At 35.4% G+C, this 26,059-nt stretch overlaps 1 protein-coding gene and 2 non-coding genes across 3 annotated transcripts; 1 reads left to right on the forward strand and 2 right to left on the reverse strand.

The window, feature by feature from the left end:
* On the forward strand, nt 1-891 carry LOC18035752 (36.4 kDa proline-rich protein). The gene has a single exon (XM_024180902.1). It carries the CDS (start codon nt 53-55, stop codon nt 659-661), a length of 609 nt encoding a protein of 202 aa, XP_024036670.1. The 5' UTR covers nt 1-52; the 3' UTR covers nt 662-891.
* A 5,824-nt stretch (nt 892-6,715) lies between these two features.
* LOC112097101 lies at nt 6,716-6,819 on the reverse strand. The gene has a single exon (XR_002904758.1). It is a non-coding gene; the product is annotated as a small nucleolar RNA R71 (small nucleolar RNA).
* Nucleotides 6,820-17,948: 11,129 nt separating this feature from the next.
* On the reverse strand, nt 17,949-18,085 carry LOC112097067. The gene has a single exon (XR_002904725.1). It is a non-coding gene; the product is annotated as a small nucleolar RNA Z247 (small nucleolar RNA).
* Between the last annotated feature and the right edge of the window lie 7,974 nt (nt 18,086-26,059).

Genomic DNA, 26,059 nt, shown 5'->3' on the forward strand with positions numbered 1-26,059 from the left:
GATTCCCAACTTAGCAAGCAAATCTCTTTAGAGAGTTCTATAAAAAAATTTCATGATGGGAAAATATCAATTAGCAAGCTCCTTTATTCTACTCTTGAACTTGGGCACTTTGGTTACATCTCTAGCTTGTGACTGCTCAAATAACCCTCCTCCTCCTCCCCCTGCTTCTAAGACATCAAACTGTCCCCCACCGCCTTCTTCACAGGTCCCTAAGACGCCGCCACCTCCTCCTCCGTTTGTGAAATCGCCACCACCTCCGGTCGTGAAGTCGGCCCTTCTGCCTCCGCCTCCTCCACCGGTTGTCAAGCCACCACCAACACCGATTGTAAACCCGCCGCCGCCTAATGGACCACCGCCACCTTGTGTGACATACCCACCACCACCACCAAAACAACAAACTTGTCCCATTGATGCTCTCAAACTCGGTGCATGTGTTGATGTTTTAGGTGGGTTAATTCACATTGGTCTTAGTGACAGTGCTAAGGAGAAATGCTGCCCATTGCTGCAAGGGCTAGCAGATTTGGATGCTGCAATATGTCTTTGCACTGCCATTAGACTTGAGGCTCTGAATCTCATTAATCTTCTCGTGCCCATCTCTCTACAAGTACTTGTCAACGACTGTCGCAAATATCCGCCCGCAGGATTTCAGTGTCCTGCTTAATTACCGACGCCTCATCCATGCATATGTTTTGCAACTGCATGGAAAAGATTAATTGACCATATTATTGTTTGTTATCTTCTACCTAGTTTCGCTTTGTTCAATGATAATAATTAATGTGAGAGCTAGAAGTTCAAGCTCTTCAAGAAAAAATCCTCTAGATTATATGTATTTTGTTTCTCTAGTTGCACGTCAAACCGAAATGCGCCCTATACAGCTCTCAGAATACCAAAAAGTACCCTCTCTTTCTGCATTAATTTTTCTTCTTTTTTTTCTCGTTTTCTTTATTTTTATTCACCGTAAATTCAATTCTATTTTTCAAATCTCAATTCAATACTGCAAAATCGCAGCATTACTTGACAATCAAATAACTAAAAGCCTTACGAACGACATTAGTCCACTAAAAAATTTTTTTTTTTTCAAATTTCAAAATTGTAATCATTTAAATTTCAAATCCATCAGCTTACATTAAAATATTATTTTATATTTTAAGTATAATCATTTAAATTTTATTTAATCATTTATTATTTAACAGATAAAAATAGTTGAAATTGTTAAATGGACTGTTTGGTTAACAAGAAAATAAAAGAAAATTTCAATTCAGAGAACACTTGAATTTTATTGATTCTTTCATAATGAAAATAGTACGAAACTAATTACATAGTTATTTATATACACAGCTGAAAATGCAGCTCGAGCTGATTACTAATTCTAACTAATCAAAACTAATCTTCACGTGTGCTGGTAATTACATAACCACCAGGTGCCACCTGGACATCCAAATCATCAATCTTTAACCGTGTGTTGTAGCTGCTGCAATCCTCTGTTTTATCTTCTGTTTGGCTTATCGTACTGCAAGCAAGATGAGCTTCCTTAACATCCTCCCTCAAGCTCAATGGTCTGTTGATGACATTGAGCTTGGATCTGAAATAGCTGAACTTTGGTAGAGATAAAGGCTTGGTGAGGATGTCAGCCACTTGCTCTTCAGTGGGAATGTATCTTACTTCTAATGCCTTGCTAAGAACCTTATCTCTGATGTAATGCACATCTAATTCAATGTGCTTGGTTTTAGAGTGAAAGATAGGATTTCTAGCTAGCTCCCCTGCACTTTGATTGTCACACCATAGCACTGAAGTAGGCAGCTGAGCTAAGTTCAGTTCTGAAAACAAAGATTGAAGCCAAGAAAGTTCTGAACATGCTGATGATAAGGCCCTGTATTCACTCTTTGTGCTGGACTTTGCTACAACTCCTTGCTTCTTTGAGGACCAAGAAATTAGATTGTTACCGAGATAAATGCAGTATGCTCCAATGGACTTCCTATCATCAATATCACAAGCCCAATCTGCATCAGAATAGCCATTGAAACCAGTAACTCCAAGTGATCCCCCCTGCTGCAGATAAAGACCATGTGTAATGGTAGCTTGAAGATATCTTAAAACTTTTTTACAAGCTAACCAATGTTGGATTGTGGGAGAACTCAGATACTGACTGAGTTTGTGTACAAAATATGCAATATCAGGTCTTGTTAGCACTAAGTACTGGAGACCTCCAACAATACTTCTGTAGAGAGTTGGATTTTCAAATTCCTGTCCCAAAGGTCCTTTTGCTTGCCTTTCTAGCTTAAGACCTGTACTGAAGGGTGTGTCAGTTCCCTTACAGTCTTGCATTGAAGCTCTACTTAACAGATCTTTAATGTATTTGGTTTGAGAAAGATGCATTCCATGATGTGTATAACACACTTCCACACCAAGAAAATACGCAAGCAAGCCCAAATCCTTTAAAGCAAACACCTTGCTTAGCTTAGCAACAAATTCTTCCAAAACAGAAGAATCAGGACCCGTGACTAGGATGTCATCGACATAAATCAAAACTATAATCAACCATTTGGTGTCATGCTTAATGAACAAGGAAGTGTCTGCTTTAGAATTGAAGAAATGCCAGGTTGTAAGACAGTGTTTCAGCTTGTCATACCAGGCTCTTGGAGCTTGTTTAAGCCCATAAAGAGCTTTGTTGAGCTTGCATACATAACCCTCTTTAACTGTAAAACCCTCTGGTTGTGTCATGTATACATCTTCTGTTAAATCTCCATTGAGCAAGGCATTATTGATGTCAATTTGCCTAATCTTCCAGCCTTGCATCACAGCCAAACTTAGAATAACTCCGACTGTTGAGGACTTAATTACAGGGCTGAAGGTTTCTGAATAATCCACCCCTGCAGTTTGATGGAATCCTTTTGCTTGGAGATTGATCCATCAGTATTATATTTAGTTCGAAATACCCACTTGCATCCTACAACCTTGAAATCTGAACACATTGGTACAAGACTCCAGGTTCTGTTTTTGATGAGGGCATCATACTCAACTTGCATTGCAGCTTTCCAGTTTGGATCTGATAATGCTTCAGAAGGAGTATTTGGTTCAAGGCTGTTGTGAGAAGTTACAAAAGCCTTAGGTTTAAAGATGCCTACCTTTGCTCTGGTAATCATGTGGTGAGTTGAAGCTCTAGTTTTGATTTGAGAATTTGGAATTGGAGTAGGAGTAAATGAATGAAATAATGGCATTTGAGTTGAAGATGATGGATAGTGGGATGTATTTTCACTTTGTGAATTTGAAGATGGAAATGTAGATATTGTAGTAAGTGAACTGGATGAAATATTTGTATCTAGACAAGGAGAAATGAGATCAGTAACTGTAGCATCAGCTTCAAAGGTGTTGAGATTGCTGTTGGATGTTGGCAAAGAATATGTCTGTAGAAGATTGTATTGAAAAGATGGAGTGTTTTGTTGTGAAGAAGATTGATTAAAGAGTGATGAATATGGAAAAGAATTTTCATCGAAAAGAACATGACTAGATATATACACCTTTCCAGAAGGATGCAAACATTTATATCCTTTATGGAGAGGGCTATAACCTATGAATATACACTTGGAAGTATGAAAAGAGAATTTGTGTTTGTTATAATCTCTGAGAAAAGGAAAATAGGAACAGCCAAAGCTTTTAAGAAAATTGTAATCATGCTTCAAATGAAAGATAGCTTCATAGGGTGATTTCATGGATAATGTAGGAGTAGGTAATCTATTGATGATGTAGGTGGCAGTATGAAAGGAGTCCCACCAGAATTTTATGGGTAAAGTTGCTTGTGCAAGCAAGGTTAAACCAAGTTCTGTGATATGCCTATGTTTTCTCTCTACTGTTCCATTTTGGTTATGTGTGTAAGGGCAAGAATGCCTGAATGTAATGCCTTCTTGATGAAGAAAATGAACAAAGGATCTGAATTCACCACCCCAATCAGATTGTAGGCATTTAATGGATCTGTTTAGCTGTTTTTCAATATGAGTTTTGAAGATTTTGAAGACAGAGAGAGTTTCACTTTTGGTTTTTAATGGAAATATCCAGGTGAATCTTGTAAAGTCATCAACAAAGCTTACATAGTATCTATAGCCTTGTGAAGAAAGTTCAGGGGCTGGTCCCCATAAATCAGTATGTAGAAGTTCTAGAGGATTGCTGGTTTTGATGAAGCTAACTGGAAAATGTGATCTATGTAATTTTCCCATCATACAAGCATCACAAGATTCAAAAGATTTACTTCTATTGATTGCCTTCAAGGCTGGATAAGTTTTGATTACATGATCTAAAATTTTTGAACTTGGATGTCCTAACCTTTGATGCAAAACAGAAGTACTTAACAAGCATCTAGGATTCATACATACAGCTGAGACAGTGTATGAACATGAAGTTTTATTTTGCAAATCTGAAGAAACAGCAGAAAACATTGAAAGAGGAATGTTGAGTATTAGAAAATGCATATTTATAAAGGAGAAAACCGTCATTTTACATTTTAAGTCTTACTAACAACCCTTACTTTTATATATTTAACCTTCTTGTGATTTAATTACATGTGCTTTATTTTAATTAAGTATTTTATGTATTTTAGGGGCATTATAGTCATTTCACAATAAAGGAGAGATCAGACGGCAAAACGGACATCACTTTTGAACTCAGGACGGTCGAAAACCTTAGGAGGAGCATAAAAGGAAAAATGGCACTATTCACATGTACGGTACTATTCACGTGTACGGTACTGTATACGTTACTGTTCACGACACTGTTCACATAGACGGATGATGACGTGGCATTGACCGATGATGTGGCATTGACTGATGAGGTGTCACGATCCTGTTGGACTAAAATTCTTATGTACTGTTGATGGTGACGTGGCAGCATATCAGTGGACGAAAAATCTCGCGTACGGTGCATGCATCACACAGGATTATTTTCAACCAAACCGCGTTATTGTTCATCCGGGTCAAACCGCGTTACTGTTCAAAGTCGGGTCAAACCGTGTTACTGTTCATCCGCGTGGTCAAACGTGGACTGTTGACTGATGACGTGGCGCAATCCTGAGCGTCCAAACTGTTTTTAATCCGATGACCATGATTTACTCCATGTATCTATAAAAAGGGGGCCTCCCCCCCTAATTTGATATCTCTGAATCCATTTTTGGGATCCATTTTCTGTAATTCCCTCTCCATCTTGTATTTTCTTCGTATTTTAATAAATTCCCATTTTGCCCCTAGTTCAATTATGAGTGGCTAATTTTCTTTCAAGCTTGGGTTGAAGGTGAAGTCTCAACATGTGTCATGGGCTTAATTTGGTAAATTTATTTTCTCTTCCCCTCTAGTTTTTGTGGATGTTTTGACTTCTCGTCGACAAATAATACTAATCTTGTCTAGTACCGCCTTGGTTTCACCGGCCCTCTAGTACAAGGTTATTATTATTTGGCACGATAAGCCCTTAGCACCATATTGATTAGAGCGTGGTTCATGAGGTGTGGATTCCCCCCTCATGATTTAATTGGTATTAATACGGATTATTTAGCCTATGATGCATGTTGATACGGATCCAGATACCCAAGTACGTTAATTTAATAGATTTTCTCTTCAATTTATTCTCTCCATTGCAATTCCAGTTTTAGAATTTATTCTCGCCATTTTAATTTAAGTTTTAGCATATTCCAAATCATTTCCACCATAATTCCAACCACCCATTTACAAAATTAATTCTATATATAATTAAAATCCACCTCCTCGTGGGATCGACACTCGTCACCATTGATCTACACTACAATAGATTCGTGCGCTTGCGAGTACATTAAAATTTGCACAACAAGTTTTTGGCGCCGTTGCCGGGGAGGTAAGTAATTTTAATTCATAGAATTAATTTTTGTGAATAATTTCTTTTATTTGTTTTCTTGTATTTTTTTTTATTATTAAAAAAAAAAGAAAAAAAAAAGTGAATCTACATTTAAAGGTTAGTATTTTTTTTTCTTTTTCTCTTCTGTAAAATTCTGTAATTTAATTTTCAATTTATTTTTCTTTGTAATTTTTTTTTGTTTATCTTATTAATTTATTTTTAGTTAATTTATTTCACATATTTGTTTTTGTGTATTTTTATAGTAAGGTTGTAATAGCGCAATAAGGTTAGTATCGTAATTTCTCCCTCTTCTTTATTTTTATTTGTTTTGTTCCCATCTTTATTTTTTGTTTTGTTTGCATCTTTATTTTTATTTTATTTATTTTGCATGCATGGTCGTAGGTCATTATTACCTAATCTTGAACCTATAGACCTTGAATTAGAAAAAACACTTCGCACACACAAACACGTTAAAAATAAAATGGATTTACAAGCACCACAGGAGAGGCCATTTAAGGACTATTTTAGTCCCTTAGCTAATTTGAGCACGTCATGCATAAGATACCCAAATGTAGCTGCTAGGAGTTTTGAATTAAAACCTAGTGTGTTAAATTGTCTCCCTACATTTTATGGCCTAGAAAATGAGGATCCATATAATCATCTGAACGATTTTCATGTCATTTGTCAAACTTTTAAATATGAAAATTTTTCAGACGATGATGTTAAACTTAGACTATTCCCATTTTCTTTAAAAGATAGAGCTCGTTCATGGCTTAATACATTGCCTGCTAATAGCATTGCATCATGGGAACAAATGGTTACAAAATTTTTAAATAAATATTTCCCAGTGCATAAAACCAATGCTATTCGCAGGGAAATCTCGGAGTTTACCCAGAAAGATGACGAGCAATTTTTCGAAACATGGGAGCGATTCAATGGGCTACTCTTGAAGTGTCCACATCATGGGTACGAGAAATGGCACCAATGCCAATACTTTTTGGAGGGATTATTGCCGAATGTGCAAGAATGGCTAATGGCAACAAGTGGAGGAGAGCTAATGTCAAAAAGTGCATCAGAAATTTGGGAATTCTTCCAGCGACAAGCGGATAATTCCCAACAACGGAGTCGATCACTCAGGAATACTAGACGAATTAAGGGAGTAAATGAGGTTCAAATTGGCGAGTCAACTTCGGGAATCAAAGAAGTCAAGGAGATGGTTGAAGGTCTTGCTCGACAAATAGCATCGTTATCGACTGTTAAATCAACAGAACCACATGACCATGACTCATACTCAGATCAAGCCAATGCCATAGGTGTAATGAGAAAACCATCGAATTACAACCCATACTCCAACACATATAATCCTGGATGGAGAGACCACCCCAATTTTTCATGGTCTCAAGGATTCCAACAAAATGGACCAGCAGCTCCAGCTCCACCAATGCAACAAATTCCTCAAGCCTCTCAGCCCCCATTTAGACCATTCAATCAGAATCAGAACTACTCTCAACCCAGACCATGGGAGGATGCATTCCAAAATTTCAAGAATGTTACTCACTCCACGATTGAGCAACAGAACCGCACCATTGATGGACTACGAAATGAATTGAGAGCGGGCTTCAACTCACAAGCTCAATCAGTTTCAAGCCTCGAGAAGATGGTGGGACAACTCGCTTCTTCAGTTCAGACCTTGGCAATGACTGTTGAGAAAGGAAAATTTCCAAGTCAACCAGTGCCTAATCCTAAAGGAGTGCATGAAGCGAGTACCAGTTCACCACAGCAGCATGGAGAGGTCAAAGCAATAATGACCTTGCGAAAAGGAAAAGAAATCGACAACAAAGTGGAGATGCCGGTGACAAAGGAAAATCAAATTGTACCTGTAAACGTTGAGGACTCACCACCGGAGGAGAGAGAAGAAGCCAACCCACGAGAATACGTTCCCAAAGCTCCATTTCCTCAGAGGTTAGCGAAAGGAAAAAAGGGAAAATCTACAGGTGAGATTCTCGAAATCTTCAAACAGGTAAGTGTTAACATCCCTTTACTTGATGCTATAAAGCAAGTTCCATCTTATGCCAAGTTTCTTAAAGATTTGTGTACTAAAAAGAGAAACATGCATGTTCAAAAGAAGGCATTTTTAACAGAAAACGTTAGTTCTATACTCCAACATAAAATTCCTTTAAAATGCAAAGACCCAGGCTCCCCCACTATCTCATGTAGTATAGGGAACCACACAATTGAGAATGCTTTGTTGGATTTAGGAGCTAGTGTAAATTTATTGCCTTACTCTGTGTTTGTGAAACTTGGACTGGGAGAATTACACCCAACTCCAGTGGTGTTACAACTTGCAGATCGGTCCACGAAAATACCTCGTGGTATTGTGGAGGACGTGCTTATCCAGGTAGACAAGTTTTATTTTCCTGTTGATTTCATTGTAATTGACACTCAACCAATACAGGATTCAAGGAAGCACATCCCTATTATTCTAGGCCGACCTTTCTTGGCAACTGCGGATGCTCACATTCAATGCAGGACTGGAAATATGCAGTTGTCTTTCGGCAACATGACTATGGAGCTGAACATCTTCAACATTGCCAAACAACCTCACAGTGCAGATGATGGAATTGTTGATGTGGATTTAATTGAAGCATTAGTTGATGATACTTTTGTTTCAAACCTTAGTGATGATTCTTTACAAACATGTTTAACTCACTTTGGTTTTGATTTTGATATTGACAGATCGGTTGATGAGGTCAACGCCCTGCTTGACTCAGCACCATCTATGGACACTAATAAATGGAAGTCAAGAGTTGAACAACTAGCACCATCAGAGAAGAAACTCATCCCATCATCAGAATCACCACCGAAACTCGAGCTCAAACCATTACCCAACACATTGGAATATGCATTTTTGGGAGAAGAAAGTACTCTACCGGTAATCATCTCAGCATCCCTCAATGACGAACAAAAAGGTAAGTTGTTGGATGTTTTGAAAGAGCACAAAGGGGCATTAGGATGGACCATAGCAGACATTAAAGGTATAAACCCAGTAGACTGCATGCATTACATTCACCTTGATGAAAATGCTAAATCTACTAGGGAAATGCAACGTCGGTTAAATCCTAATATGAAAGAAGTGGTTAGAACTGAAGTCCTTAAGCTATTAGATACAGGTATCATTTACCCCATTTCTGATAGTTCATGGGTCAGTCCTGTACAAGTTGTCCCTAAAAAGTCATGAGTCACAGTAGTTACCAATGCTGATAATGAATTGATACCCACTAGAGTGACTACAGGATGGCGTGTATGCATTGATTATAGAAAGTTGAATTCTGTCACACGTAAAGACCATTTTCCTTTACCATTTATTGATCAAATGCTTGATAGATTAGCAGGACATGAATTTTATTGCTTTCTAGATGGCTACTCAGGATATAATCAGATTCCCATAGCACCAAAAGATCAAGAGAAAACTACTTTCACTTGCCCTTTTGGCACATTTGCATATAAAAGAATGCCATTTGGATTATGTAATGCACCTGCTACATTTCAACGATGCATGCTAAGCATTTTTTCTGATATGGTTGAACGATTTCTTGAAGTCTTTATGGATGATTTTTCTGTCTTTGGTGACTCGTTTGATCAATGTTTACATCATCTAACACTAGTTTTGCAGAGATGTGTCGAGAAGAACTTGGTATTAAATTGGGAGAAATGCCATTTTATGGTAAAACAAGGTATTGTTCTCGGTCACATCATTTCGAGCAAAGGTATTGAGGTTGACAAAGCCAAGGTGGATCTCATTTCTAATCTTCCTCCACCCAGAACAGTCAGAGAAGTAAGATCTTTCCTTGGGCATGCTGGTTTCTATAGACGTTTCATTAAAGATTTTAGCAAAGTTTCTAGACCCTTATGCAATTTACTTGCTAAGGATGTACCTTTTATCTTTAATGATTCATGTCTTATGGCGTTTGAAAAATTAAAACGGTTGTTGACATCATCACCCATCATTCAGGCCCCAAACTGGAGCTTACCATTTGAGCTCATGTGTGATGCATCTGATTATGCAGTAGGAGCAGTATTAGGACAAAGAGTTGATCGAATTCCCCATGTTATTTACTATGCTAGTATGACATTGAATGATGCACAGTTGAACTATTCAACTACTGAAAAAGAAATGCTAGCAGTAGTGTTTGCATTGGAAAAATTTCGATCTTATCTCATTGGTTGTAAAATAATTGTGTTCACAGATCATGCTGCTCTTAAATATCTTCTCACAAAGAAAGATGCAAAAGCTAGACTAATTCGTTGGGTGTTACTTTTGCAGGAATTTGACTTGGAATTCAAAGATAAAAAAGGGACAGAAAATGTTGTGGCGGACCATCTCTCTCGTCTCCATTTTGACACAATTATAGAACAATTACCATTAAATGAGTCATTTCCAGATGAACAATTAATGAGTGTGGAAGTATTACCTTGGTATGCTGATATAGTTAATTATCTTGTTACAGGTAAACTTCCAGAGCATTGGACCAAGCAAGATAAGGCTAAATTCTTTGCAGAGATAAAGAATTTCTTTTGGGATGACCCATATTTGTTCAAGTATTGTGCAGACCAAATTGTTAGACGATGTGTCCCAGAAAGTGAAATTCAGAATATCCTTTCATTCTGCCATGAACAAGCTTGTGGAGGCCATTTCAGCGCTAAGAAAACAGCGACTAAAGTTTTACAATGTGGTTTCTATTGGCCATCTATATTTCGAGACGCTTACACTTTCTGTTCTTCATGTGATAGGTGTCAACGAATGGGGAGCATTACACGAAGGAACATGATGCCACTAAATCCAATTTTAGTGGTTGAGATTTTTGACGTATGGGGTATCGACTTCATGGGACCCTTTCCCCCGTCTTTTGGCCATCAATACATATTGGTTGCTGTTGACTACGTATCGAAATGGGTAGAAGCAATTCCATGTAGGACCAATGATCACAAGGTGGTGATAGCATTTTTGAAAAGCAACATTGTTTCACGCTTTGGATTCCCACGAGCGATAATCAGTGATGGTGGTGCCCACTTTTGTAACAAAGCATTCAAAGCTCTTTTGACAAAGTATTCAATCACACACAAAGTGGCAACTCCGTATCATCCGCAAACCAGTGGCCAAGTTGAGATATCCAATCGAGAAATAAAGCACATATTAGAAAAAACGGTGAGGCCAGACAGGAAAGATTGGTCATTAAGACTTGATGATGCATTATGGGCATATAGAACGGCTTTCAAGACCCCGATTGGGATGTCACCCTACAGGCTAGTGTATGGAAAAGCTTGCCACCTACCTGTGGAACTCGAGCATCGTGCATATTGGGCCATCAAGAAATTCAATTTTGACATGCAGCAAGCCAGCTCAGAAAGAAGATTACAGCTGGCAGAACTTGACGAAATTCGCAATGACGCGTACGAAAATGCCAAGATTTACAAGCAACGAATGAAAGTCTTCCATGATAAGCAAATTATGAGAAAATCGTTCACTCCAGGTCAGAAAGTGCTTTTATTCAATTCTCGCTTGCACCTATTCCCAGGTAAGTTACGCTCTCGTTGGTCTGGCCCATTTATTGTTCATACTGTTTTTCCACATGGGGCAATTGAAATTAAAGACCCAAAGAATGATGTCACGTTTAAAGTTAATGGTCAAAGATTAAAGCCATATCTAGAGTACCAACCACATGAAGAAGACACCGAAATAAATTTGAGTGACCCACCAAATTTGAATTGATTTTTTTTTTCTTTTCGTTGATTTGATTTTTCTTTCTTTCTTTTTATTATTATTCTTTTGCTAATTGAAATTGTTTTTGCATAAGTGTGTTTATTTTACCATTAAGTTTTCTCTTATCGTTTTTAATCATGAGTACCTTACTTAGACCGTTCCTCCTGAACATTCTTAAACCACTTCAACGTGTCAAAACTCATCTCAAAAGACAAATTCAATTTTGTAAAACACAACGCATTTGAGCTCTACAACCACCAGAGTTAGTAGCCTATGTTGAGGGTTTAGAACGCCAACTCCGAGACATTGAGAGAAGTGTTTACGACATCCAGTTGGAGCTTGAGGTAAATTCAATAAGAGGACGATTTTAATTTTCTTTGTGTGTTTTAATTTGTTTTTCTTTTTGTGTGCTTTAGTTTGTTACCCCGGTGAAGTGGCGGATAACGGTACTCCGTGACAATCAAGTCGGTTACTTCAGTTTCCCATAATAACTGATATTCTGAGGCGAAGGTATGGACAGAAACGAGATTCTAGCGAAGCTTCACAAGCGATTCCCTTCACTTCCTCATAATGCCCTCCTTACGATCTATAAAGCTCGGTCCGAACGCATGCGATTACTCATGAGGAATAACATACCTGCTGACATCCGTTGGTTAATCGAGGATAAAGTACGATCGGCAGGTGAGTTACCTCCAAAATTTATTGCATACATGCCTGGTTGTGGTAAAGGAAATTATGCAAGAAAACGACGAGCGCGAAGAATTTCTGTTGCTTGTCATAAGTGTGCCAGAATGAGTTGCAATAAAAACCCATGTTCTTTAGGAATGATGTCTGATAACAGGGAAGATAAGATTCAATTCATTAGGGATGGCTTGAATAAGGAGTCATTGGATGATATCCTTTTGTCTCTTGAAACGCATCCCAGTGGATATGTGCAAGGAGCGATTCTCCAGTTATGGCCATTATTCCAGAAAGAGCATGCATGATATAGTCTCGGGAATCTGACTATAAACGACCCTGTTTGCCAGTTTATAAGAAAACTGGATAGGAAGCCTATCCTCGACCCATAGAGGGCGTTCAAGCCGTTTCTGGACGTAAAACCAGAGGAAGATGTGAGCCACAGTCGCAACTACCTGTAAATATCCTTTTACTTTATTGTTATTTTATTTCACTATTGTCTTATTGTTTGCATTATTGTCTTTAATAATTTTATTACTGTTTGCTTTTTCCTTTTTACTGTTTTCTTTTTGACTTGCGAGCCACGTGCTTTACGCATTATTTGACACTAACATATTACCTCATACACAACCATGACCCACTATCACCGAGACTCTTAAATGTGATTTCTTTTTTGTCAAGCACTCACAAATTGTTTTCGAGAAGTATCACAATGGCAGCTACTCCCAATAGACAATTCAAGAACATTTGTGTGCTTTCTGGATTTACCTATGGCAAACATAAAGAGTTCGTTGAGGCAGCCATTGGTCGAAGCATAGCAGCGAGAAAATTACACTTGGTGTATGGAGGAGGTAATCGAGGGTTATCAAAAATGGTCTCAGAAGCAGCTTTTATCAGAGGAAGTCAAGTGTTAGGCATCATCCCAAGAGTCCTAAAACCATTGGGCAGTTCGTCTGACTCATCAACTGGAGAAGAGTTAGTCGTCTCAGGTATGCAAGAAAGAATAACTGAAATGCTTAATTATGTTGATGCTTTTATTTTCCTTCCAGGAGATCTTGCAACACTAGAGGCACTTATGACACTAGCATCTTGGGCCCATCTACACATTCACCAGAAACCCATCGGTTTGTTAAATGTCAATAACTTTTATGATGGCTTTATCGCATTTCTTAACCATGCAATAAAAAACTATTTCATTCCCGCTAATGTGAAAAAACTTTTTATTTGTGCTCACACTGCTAATGAGCTACTTGATCTGTTACAAGCTTATAGACCGGAGCCAGACCCCTGGACCTTCGTGTTGGAGCGTCCAAATAATGATGGTAACAGTAGCAGCAGTAAGAAGTACAAATTAGATTTAACTCTCCGCCTATAAATATTTTCTTCTGTGTTGCACCACCTAGGTGATGTCTTCTAAACTCTACTTCTTTCCTTTCAAACATTGAGGACAATGTTTCATTCTGGTTGGGGGGAGGGAATAGTCGACAATTGTAGAATTTTGGTTAAGTTTTTACTAATTTTTGTTGTAGAAACTAACTGTTGCTAACTTTTTGTGTTGAAGATGGCTGAATATGGAGTGTAGTGACTCTAGAAACGCATCTTCATCGTTTATAAAAAAAAAAAAATTCAGACATTTTCTTTTTCTTTATTATGTGTTTATGTTTATTTTTCTTCTTTTTAATTTCTCCTCTATAAATATACATTTTCCAACTTTTGAGTCGAAGATGGCTGAATATGGAGTGTAGTTCCTCTAGAAACGCATCTTCTTTAAAAAAAAAAATCATTTTCGTTTTCTATCATTTTACGTGTAACTTTTCTAATTAGTTTTTATGCATCATTTTCACATTTCTGCATGCATATTTTCCTTTCATGTTTAGAATAGGTTGGGGGGTAGAATGTTGTTTAAAAAAAAAAAATTTTGTGTGATTTGTTTTAACATTGGGTGACATGATTAATTTTAAATTTTAGTATTTGTATTATCTTTGGTCTTAAGTGATGTTACATTATGTTTGCTACTCTACATGTTGATGTCGGAGACATATATGAGTTGCTTGAAGGAATGAACATGTCATAATAAGTACCAAGTGAGTTTTTGAGCCTATTATTTTTCTTGGAGAATAACCCTTTTGCCCACTCTTTATACAGCTTAGCAGTTTATTATTTTATACACGATCTCTAAATTACTTTTGAGTTAACCCTAAAAAAAAATTGTAAAATAAAAAAAAAGAAAAAAGAAAAAGAAAAAAGAGTGTGTTGCTACATTTGGAGGCCCATCTAACTAGTAGATATGGAAGGTTATTCAGAGCCCTAAAAGACGATGGAAAGGCCATCTTTGATCCGTTTGAGCCTTTCTAGCCATCCCTTTTATTAAATATCCATAGTTAACCCTTTTGAGCCTTTAAAAAAAAAAAAAAAAAACATTTTCTTTGTCAACTTATCATCTTGACCCACTCCGATTTGGAGTATTACCCGATGTCTTATAAGTTCCATCACCTATTTATGTTTGAGAAAATGTAAATAATTATGTTGTTCAGTGAAGTTATGCCAAAAAAATAAAAAATAAAAAAAATAAAAATAAAAATAAAAACAAAAACAAAAACAAAAACAAAAGTTGTTGTTTCAAAAGAATAAAAATAGGTGAAATCCACCTTGCAACTTCCAAAAAAAAAAAAAAAAAAATTCTCTGCATTTTTCTCAAACATACACTTTGTTTTCCTTATTTTCCTTCTTTGTTAGCCATGTCCCTAGCCTACGTTTCATCCTAATAAAAGTCCTTCTTGATTTTAGGGAACTATAGTTTGAAGTAGAAACTAGTTATATGGGCTAAAAAGATGTAGTGATGCATAATTAAAAAAAAAAAAAGAAAGATAAATAAAGTGGGTTGACTAACATTTTATTTGACTTGAGATCGTATTATTTCTAAGCTGAGGGCATATTTATTTCATCTTGGTGAGAGCATGTGATATCACTTCTTTATTATTTTCTCTCTCAATTACCATTCATTGGAGTGACTATTTTTATTGGGATTAATTTATTTGTGAGAGTGTCACTACTTCCAGTGAGATTTTGGGGTTTGACATGTCATTCTTGAGAGTAGCTAAAACAAAGTCTACTGGGCTAATTCATGTGGATGGTTGATGTGGGTGTGATGTTGCTTTAGACTGGAGATAATGCTTATACTTTTATTTGAGTGTTATCATTAATCTGATGGAATAAATACGAGTGTTTCTATTAAAAAAAAAAAATTATTTTGAATTTGAATTTTGTTTTCGCTTTATTTGCTAGGGACTAGCAATAAGCTGGTTGGGGGGTGTGTTGAGTATTAGAAAATGCATATTTATAAAGGAGAAAACCGTCATTTTACATTTTAAGTCTTACTAACAACCCTTACTTTTATATATTTAACCTTCTTGTGATTTAATTACATGTGCTTTATTTTAATTAAGTATTTTATGTATTTTAGGGGCATTATAGTCATTTCACAATAAAGGAGAGATCAGACGGCAAAACGGACATCACTTTTGAACTCAGGACGGTCGAAAACCTTAGGAGGAGCATAAAAGGAAAAATGGCACTATTCACATGTACGGTACTATTCACGTGTACGGTACTGTATACGTTACTGTTCACGACACTGTTCACATAGACGGATGATGACGTGGCATTGACCGATGATGTGGCATTGACTGATGAGGTGTCACGATCCTGTTGGACTAAAATTCTTATGTACTGTTGATGGTGACGTGGCAGCATATCAGTGGACGAAAAATCTCGCGTACGGTGCATGCATCACACAGGATTATTTTCAACCAAACCGCGTTATTGTTCATCCGGGTCAAACCGCGTTACTGTTCAAAGTCGGGTCAAACCGTGTTACTGTTCATCCGCGTGGTCAAACGTGGACTGTTGACTGATGACGTGGCGCAATCCTGAGCGTCCAAACTGTTTTTAATCCGATGGCCATGATTTACTCCATGTATCTATAAAAAGGGGGCCTCCCCCCCCTAATTTGATATCTCTGAATCCATTTTTGGGATCCATTTTCTGTAATTCCCTCTCCATCTTGTATTTTCTTCGTATTTTAATAAATTCCCATTTTGCCCCTAGTTCAATTATGAGTGGCTAATTTTCTTTCAAGCTTGGGTTAAAGGTGAAGTCTCAACATGTGTCATGGGCTTTATTTGGTAAATTTATTTTCTCTTCCCCTCTAGTTTTTGTGGATGTTTTGACTTCTCGTCGACAAATAATACTAATCTTGTCTAGTACCGCCTTGGTTTCACCGGCCCTCTAGTACAAGGTTATTATTATTTGGCACGATAAGCCCTTAGCACCATATTGATTAGAGCGTGGTTCATGAGGTGTGGATTCCCCCCTCATGATTTAATTGGTATTAATACGGATTATTTAGCCTATGATGCATGTTGATACGGATCCAGATACCCAAGTACGTTAATTTAATAGATTTTCTCTTCAATTTATTCTCTCCATTGCAATTCCAGTTTTAGAATTTATTCTCGCCATTTTAATTTAAGTTTTAGCATATTCCAAATCATTTCCACCATAATTCCAACCACCCATTTACAAAATTAATTCTATATATAATTAAAATCCACCTCCTCGTGGGATCGACACTCGTCACCATTGATCTACACTACAATAGATTCGTGCGCTTACGAGTACATTAAAATTTGCACAACAAGGAACAACTTGAGTAGCTGACTCAACAGTTGTGACATGATTTCGAGAAAGAGTTTTATTGGGTGACATCAACAGCAATCTGTATAAACCTTTGTCAGCCTTGCCCTGTAGTATGATCAAATTCTTCACCTTGTCCTTCACAAAGCAAAATTTATCAGTGAATTCAATTGCCACATTGTTGTCTTTGGTTAACTGGGATATGCTAATAAGATTTTTGGTAATTTGAGGAACCAGCAGCATATTGTACAGGTTAAGTGAGAATGAAGCTTTTGTATTATAATCATGCATCTTTAAAGTGGCATGACCAAGATGGGTAATGTTTAAATTAGCACCATTACCAACTACAAGTTTAGATATACCTGCAAAAGGCTCAGCAACCTGCATGTTGTTCATGTCATTAGTGAGGTGATGTGTTGCCCCACTGTCAAGATACCAGTTGGTATCTGAAGCACCTTCCATGTTTGCTAGATAAGCAGACCTTGGATTCCTGTTTGGTGGTGATTTATAAGCTCCTGAAGAAATGAACTCTTCAAGCTTCCAGCAGATATTAGCTGTATGACCTGTCTTAAGACAAATTTGACAAGTAGGTTTAGAAGCATTCCATTGAGGTTTAACATTTCCAGATGTTTTGTTATTATTGAAGTTGCCATATCCACCAGGATTCTGATTCCAGTTCCCTCAATTTCTTTGATTATCACTAAAATAACCTCTTTGCTGGAAATTAACACCAGATGAATTTCCTCCATTGACTCCAGCACCTCCAGAATTTCCTTTATAGCCACCAAAACCATAATATCCAGTATTACCAAAACCAGGATTGTATCCATAACCACCAAAATTCTTACCTCCAGATATAAAGCCTTTCTTAAAACCTCTGTTCTGGACTAAATTTGCCTCAAAGTTATGTTTCACATCCATACCAGCAAGCATGTGTGCTTGTTGCTCTATTCTAGCCTCTTGAGTTAACAACATTGCATAAGCCTCATTCACATCCATTTTACCAACTCCTATTTGACCAGTTATGTATGTAGCCACAGAATTATATTCAGGTCCTAAACCAGAAATTATGTGTAGAATCAAATCATCATTAGTTAAAGCACTTCCAGCAGCAGCCATATTATCAGCTATGTTCTTCATCTTAATGAAAAAATCAGTGACTTTCATATCATCTTTCCTAGTCGAATTCATCATGTACCTCAGATGCAACAATTTGGATTTAGACTGTGAACCGAATTGAACTTTAATAGCTTTCCATACCTCAAGTGAAGTTTCTAGACTGAAGACTAGACTGATGATTCCTTCACTCATTGAAGAAAGAAGCCATCCAAGCAGCATCTGATCTTGAGATCTCCAGGTGACATACTCTGGATTTTCAACAGATCTGAGATCATCACCAATTCTTTGAGCAATGTGAGAAGGTGGAGGAGTTACAGAATCATCAATGAATTTTTCAAGTCTGTTTCCACGAATGGAAGCAAGAACTTGAGATCTCCAAATTAAGTAGTTTGCTTGATCCAGCTTAACAGGAGTGTTGAATGAGAAGGTGACTGTGCTTGTATTAATGGCGGCATTATGAACTGTATTAGATGATGCAGCAAGATTTACTGAAGCCATAGCTGGCTCTGATACCAAGTTGAAATTGTTAAATGGACTGTTTGGTTAACAAGAAAATAAAAGAAAATTTCAATTTAGAGAACACTTGAATTTTATTGATTCTTTCATAATGAAAATAGTACGAAACTAATTACATAGTTATTTATATACACAGCTGAAAATGCAGCTCGAGCTGATTACTAATTCTAACTAATCAAAACTAATCTTCACGTGTGCTGGTAATTACATAACCACCAGGTGCCACCTGGACATCCAAATCATCAATCTTTAACCGTGTGTTGTAGCTGCTGCAATCCTCTGTTTTATCTTCTGTTTGGCTTATCGTACTGCAAGCAAGATGAGCTTCCTTAACAAAAATAAATTTGTAATTTTATTTAATAATCTATTGTTTACCAAATTTAAATTTAGATTAAACAGTTACATTTGACATAAATAAATAAATAAATATAAATTTATAATTTAATATTACATTATTTTGTAATATAATATATTTATACTTGATAATAGAATATATTTATATTTTATAATATAATATATCATAAAAACTAATATATTATAATATAATATAATTTATAATATAACATAATATTGTAATATTTTATTATTTAATAATCATATATTATTAAATAGTTTTTATATTATAAAAAATAATATATAAAATAATTATTTGATACTTAATTTCATAAATTAATAATAAAACCTTAGAATATTAATATATTTTAAATAATGTTAATTTAATTTAACATTAATATAAAATGAGGTTATTTTATATATAAAGTCCATACTACACCAAATATAATATTATATTATAACTTAATGTAATGCACCCTCATGTAATATATTATAATACAATACAGCTAATACAGTGTGCCAAATATACCCTAATTGTGTGTTTATATTTGCCACATGGAATTAGATAACATTGCATTAACTAATGCATGCTTGGTAGATTTTGAAAGCTGCATTACTTTTGGTGCGTTAGGCAAACCTAAATTGACTCTATTGTGTTCTCTCACTTCGTTACTGAGATTATCTGCCATATTTGTAACCTGAGTGAAGAAGAAGGTTGTCATCTGACTGTGCTCCTCCTCCTCGTATGCAGCTCACTTCTTTATTCTCTGTCTCAATCTTCATCTCTTTCACCTGTAACTTGATGGACCCAGTATTGCCATCACTGCCCATTATCTCGCTATTGCCGTCTATTAAGAAAGTTGTGTAACTTATAACTTTGTCAATCGAGAGCAATGAGTAGGTTAGACAAGTACTGTTGGCCCAAAATTCTATCTTGTTATTTTGTTTAATTAGTCTCGCTTAGTTGTTTACCTTGGACTCTCAGCTTCTCTCCAAAAAGTTATTATTATTACTATTATTTTATTTAAGAAAGTTATGTTCAATTTGTGTTGTAAAGTTGATCTTGGACCTAGTTTCAGTGCACCAACTGCGTCACACGACCATAATTCTCCACGTGTATTCATGCAGAATGGTTCCACAATTTCTGCAAATTACCATGCTGTAATGTCATCAATTTTGCATTGATCACATGATGTTATGAACATGCTTACATTAAGTAGATTGGATTATTTCAGAACTTCACAGGAATATAAACAACCAGAAACATAAAATAAAACCAAGTTCACATAACAAACATGTTATAACTCCGAGCATCAAACAAATATATTTTTATTGTACAAACCCAGAAGCCAAGAACTAATGCAACGGAAATCTTCTGAAATTACTCAATAAATCCTTATTTTAATAAATTCTTTCATAATGCCAATAAATTAGAACAATCTATAAAATATATGAGCAAATACTCCAACAAATTAAACTGACAATTGCAAACAAAATTTACGAGAGTATTGACCGCGGGGAAGGGATAATGAAAAAATATCCCTCATGATGGGACCAAAAAAAAAAAGTCTTTCAACTTATAATAAGAAGTGATCCACCGAGGGAGGAGAAAGAGAGAATTAACTTCGTCGTCAACTGTCGTCATTTTCGTCTTCACTCATGTTACAAATATGGCAGCAAACCAGAGAAGAAATTAAAATGGAAAGAAAGGAAAAGAATTTGGATGATAATTGAGAGAGAGAACAAGAATATAATCACAAACCAATTAATTGTCTGTCTTTCATGTTTAGAAATTTGAAAATATTGCGGGGCAAAAAATAAGTGAGAAATTAAATTTAATTTGACTCTAAATTTTTTAACACACAGTCCCTCGTGTCTTTCAACTATTAGTAGGTGGTTTCACATAAAATTATGACACGAAACTTTTAAAAAAATTTATTTTAAGGAGTTGAGATCCAAATTAAGTTTTGAAATCATAAATAGAGAGAGAGGTGTGAGTGTAAGTATAAGCAAATTATAGATTAATCATTTAAAGGTAAAACCCCAAATTAATAATTAGAGTAACACAGAGTTGTGAAGGTTAAATGATTGATCTCAGAGATGTTGTCCCACTTCCTCACTGATCATCATGTGTTTGGTTTTGGCTTTTTGAATTATATAGTCAAAGCCATGCATGGATGCCAGGCCGTCACCACCACCATCATCATCATTAATTATTACAGGTTTTAATGGAATGGAATGACTTGTTGCTCAAGCCGATGGCAGTAGGCAAAAGCGTTTTGAGAGTTTGTCGATTTCTCAACGTGGGCATTTGTAAGAACATCCATTAAGAGCATTCCTCGAGTTGCTAATCAATTGATAATGTAATTGCCAGTGGAAGGTAAATAATTGCCATTAACCTTCTTTTTTACCTTTTTGGTGTTGTGTGTGTACGGGGGGGTGTGACTGTGTGTACAATTTTTGGCTTCTCATCATTTCCCATCCAACTGTATTATAAGCCTGTAAAAAAATGTAATCAGTCATTCATTTGGATGTTCATGTACCCATGAAAAGTTGTTGCGTATGTTGGTTCTCCGGGCCTGCCCGAGGCTAGCGAGTGAGCCCAATTTTGATTGTTTTAGATCTAAGAAGTGGGTTGATGTTAAAACTTAGCTACAACGAACGACAAATATCACACCATTACCGTTTTGTTTTCTTATGGGCAGGGGCACTAATAAGCAAAAGTGAAAAGAAATGTAAAAGTGCCAAATATTTCTTTGCCATTACATTTGCAGTCTGTTAGTAGCCGGTGACCTGGTCGCGCACTTTTTTTTTTTTAAGTTTGTTATATATAGATATTACTGACATTACATCAAATATTACAATTAATATTTACAATCATACTGTATAACTGGGACTACCACCATACATTGACACACTGAAGTATATACCCATATATTTTAACCCTCTCTAATATTCGAGACACTGAAGTATATGTCCAGATATTTTAAACCTTCTCTAATACTCGAGGGGTGCCTGCTCCACTCACATTTCGTAAGGGAGAGACTGTCTCCACTCAATTAATTGATAATTGAGAAAGAACTGAAATTAACCTCTATAATACTCTTATGGAGGTTCGAACTCTTGCACTCAACATTGTAAGTGCAAGGCTTCTCCAATTGGACCAAAGGCCCGTTAGTACCTGGTCGAGCACTTAAATGATGCAAACATTATTAAAACTTTGATCTGTGTGCGTGTTTATGGGAAGAGTGCTGAACAGAAATTGACTTTTAACGAAGACAGAGGAGCAGATTTTAGGATCTTGGTGGTATTGTTTTGTTAGGAATTCAAGAAATAGAAAAATTGCGCATGAGCTTGCTTCATTCAACTAGAAAGGAAAAGTCCCAAATGTAAAAGCAAATGCGAAAGGGGAAAAAAAAATAAAAACACAACTGTGTAATGATAAATTAAAGTGGCAGGTAACTATCTAGTGTAACTTTATTTCTGTTTTTAAACTTTGGGGGGAAAAAAAGGGGGGGAAAAAGGTTGAGAGTCGGATACTTGGATACTGGCTGGAGCTGGACAAGAGTCAAGACTCCTCTTTAGCCTTGGCTTTGCCCTTGCACTCACAATCCCACATCCATCAATTTGAAATGACACCCATCTCTCTCTCCCCACTCCGCATCTCGAGCCTTTTTATACGCTGGAAAATACAAAGTTTAATTACCTCTAACGTGGCTGGCATTGGCAAATGGCAACGACACAGTACAAATAAATAATCATATACACACGTATTGCTGAAAGAGGCAATTGAAAGGGAAAAGAGCAAAACTTACTTTTATGGACTGACAGAGAGAGAGGGGTTGATGCAGAAACCAGAACTGCACAGGAAAATCAAATTAGTCATCGGAAAATGAGGGAAAAAGCTTATATGTAGGCGACGCCCATTATGTAGTCCCTCTCAAAAGAAATGATACTATTACTATGTAAATAATTAACAATAATAAAGGAAAGAATAATAATAGGTTTCGTGTAAGCTTTTGCTTTTCATATCTTTGGACGCTGTAAAATGAAATCCTTCTGTTGCAGCTCCTGCTTTTCACATTTTTGGCACTTGCAGGTTTCCGAAGCTTTTCCAGATGCTGCCGCTGCACTGCATGCAGGAACCTTTTGTTTGTTGCTTTAGTTGTCATCATCTTTTAGATAAAAAACCGTTCAGTGGAGCAAGGGTTGATTACACAATAAATTAACCTAAGTTAATTACACATGTTTAATTGAAATTAACTAATACATAAGCCATAAAAATACAAGACTTTGAGATTTGATTATTTTGGCATTAATTAGTGAAAAAGAGATCATGACAACGACAATGTTAAAGAAAACGACTCTTGTGGAAAACAATCCTGCCGTTGGGCGTTGATATTTAATGCCGGCATTGCTTAAACGATTGGGAAAATGTGTGTTTAATTTGCTAAATAGATATTTATGCAAATGGCAGAATTTTAATTTTAATTTTATTTATTTATTCTTGTTAAAAGGTAGGAGAGTGAGACAAAACATCATATCCATTTTTAGACCCTGTTCCGGTATTCCTTTAGGATTTGAATTTATAGTATTTAATAAACATTACTCGGCCAAACATTGAGAATTGCCAATGACACAAATTGTTTACAGGGGTGGTGAAATTTTAATTCGCATTTCTTTAGGCCTCGACTTAAATTTCTTTTGGTAACATCAACATTATGGATTATGGAATTCTATATAATCTCCCGCAGTCCAATCTATGCAACTACTCGCAGACAAAATAAAATATCCGAAAGAATTCAAGAGCCTAAAGGTAATGTCTTGAAGAGGTCACGTTCACCATCAAACTATTTCAATAGATGGAGCCAATTGATCACGGAAGATTTCGTTTTGAGTGGTAAATTATTGAGACAGTCCATAAATAATACGTCGGTGTCTTATAGAGTTCTTTTCTCTGCTCGATTATATAAGATTATTATTAATATTTGAGAATTGAAAGAAAATTGAAATTGACTCTCATAATATTTTTATAGAGACTCGAACCATTTTTTATAAATACTCGAACCCTTATTCTCACTATTATAAATGCAAAGACTCTCCTACTAGATCAAAAACCCATTGATAATTGAAATTCGCTTATTGATTGATGATTCTTTCTTTTGCTGAATTGTTATAGTTAAGGAAATTTTAAGGACGGGTACACATAAATTTTGAAGACTTGTTTGCTTATCTTTTTGGGTCAAGCTTTAGCTATATATAATGAACTGAAGCGCAAATTTCATATAGTCCATAGATTCGAATAAGGGGACACTTTCCTATTCTATTTGTTTATCATTTGAATTGAAATTTTAAAAAGGTATTTTGACTCGTCCACAGGCAATGAATTTTGGACCTACTGTACCAACCAAAAATGCAAATAATATATACACCCATCTTTTGCTGCGTACTGTGTACATTAACTTCTAGGGACTTTCAAAATATAGGGCATTGATTCAGTATCATTGTCCAAATAGAAAACCAATATTATAATACAAAAGTCATATTTATAGACTTTATTTTAATTTTTTTTCATAATTGTATTAATATATGAATAAATATTTGTTAAATTAGTCTCGATAAACACAACGACAACTCATAGATCGTCTCTAAAATCTAAAAAATCAACTTCAACAAAGGAGAATTTTACTCATAATTAATTTTGAAAGCCATATTTTGTAGCCTTAAATATTATTTGCCCTGGGGCGGCGGGGGGCACTATTTCAATCTAATTTTTTTTTTCATAATTTTGAGCTAATAGTTTTATGTAATATAATAGTAAATATTAAAAGTTAAAATAACATTTAATGATGTAAATCCACCATCATTGAATTGCATGAGATTAAAGACTCTAAATTTGTATTAAAAATTAAAAATTATAATTTTTTGGGCAAAGCGCAATTTCATTTTTTATCCATTACCTCCTCCAATATTTGAATTCAAGTAGCCCACTAAATAAAGTAGTTTAAAAAATACGCTCGAAAGCAAATTATGGTGAAACAAAAGGGACTAAAATTCTCTCATATTCTCAACTTTTCTTAAACTAAATTCTCATGAGTGATTGATAATTAATAAATAAAAATATACGAGAAACAAAATTCTAACCATACTCTATTACTAAAAAACACATGGTATAATATTTTAAAAATCTCATAAGAGTTTAGATAAGGAAAAGACATAATCAAAACTTCAATGTGAGTTGACATGTATTTAACTATTCGGCTCCGTTTAGTACAGTTTTTCAAGTAGAGCTTTTACAAATAAAGCTTTTATCTAACAAATTTTAATTGTTTTGTTGTCAATAAGAGTTTTTATTAAAAATCTCTGAAATTACTTTAATTGGTAAAATTTTTAAGTTATGTTATGAAAATGATAAAATAAGATTGTCAAATAAGTAGAGGATATTTTGAATATTTTAACATTTAAAAAAAATTCAACATCTACTCCCAAAAGCTCAAAATTTGAGATTTTGCTGATAGAGGCAAAATAACTTATTTAAACTCTAAAAGCTCTACTAAAAAAATAACAAAAAAATAAAAATTATGATAATAGCTTACAAAATTAAATAAGCACTTATGACCATTAGATAAGTCCTACCAAACAAGCACTTCATAATCTTCTGCCACATGTGTACGTATAAAAATATACGGTTAACATTTGATTAGTTTTATATTTTTTTCAATAACTACCAATTATATATTTTTAAAAGGTTAGTAAAAAGATAAACTCAGTATTAAATCTAAATTCATAATGTAAACCAAATTATGTTAAATCCTCTTAAAATTTGTGTTGAAATAATTACAACAATGGAAATGAAGATGCACACAAATAAAAATCAACATGTTTATAAATCTATGTCTTGTAGGTTTAGGGAGTGATTTCGAACAGTTTTATTAATTGGATAGTTAAATTAAATTAAAATCTGAAAAAGTAGGGGCTGAAAAATCGACCGACCCCTATTTTTTTTTTTTTCCCAAATGTAAAATAAATTTAGAAAGCAAGTAGGGAAAAAACAACAAAGAGAAAGGGAGGAAGTATTAATAAATCGGGCAAAAAGAGTAATTAACA

The sequence above is a fragment of the Citrus clementina genome, unplaced genomic scaffold, assembly GCF_000493195.1.
Source record: "Citrus clementina cultivar Clemenules unplaced genomic scaffold, Citrus_clementina_v1.0 scaffold_7, whole genome shotgun sequence".
NCBI lineage: Eukaryota > Viridiplantae > Streptophyta > Magnoliopsida > Sapindales > Rutaceae > Citrus > Citrus x clementina.

Coding starts and splice junctions, on each gene's coding strand:
- LOC18035752 (XM_024180902.1), top strand. CDS start 53: ATGATGGGAAAATATCAATTAGCAAGCTCCTTTATTCTACTCTTGAAC.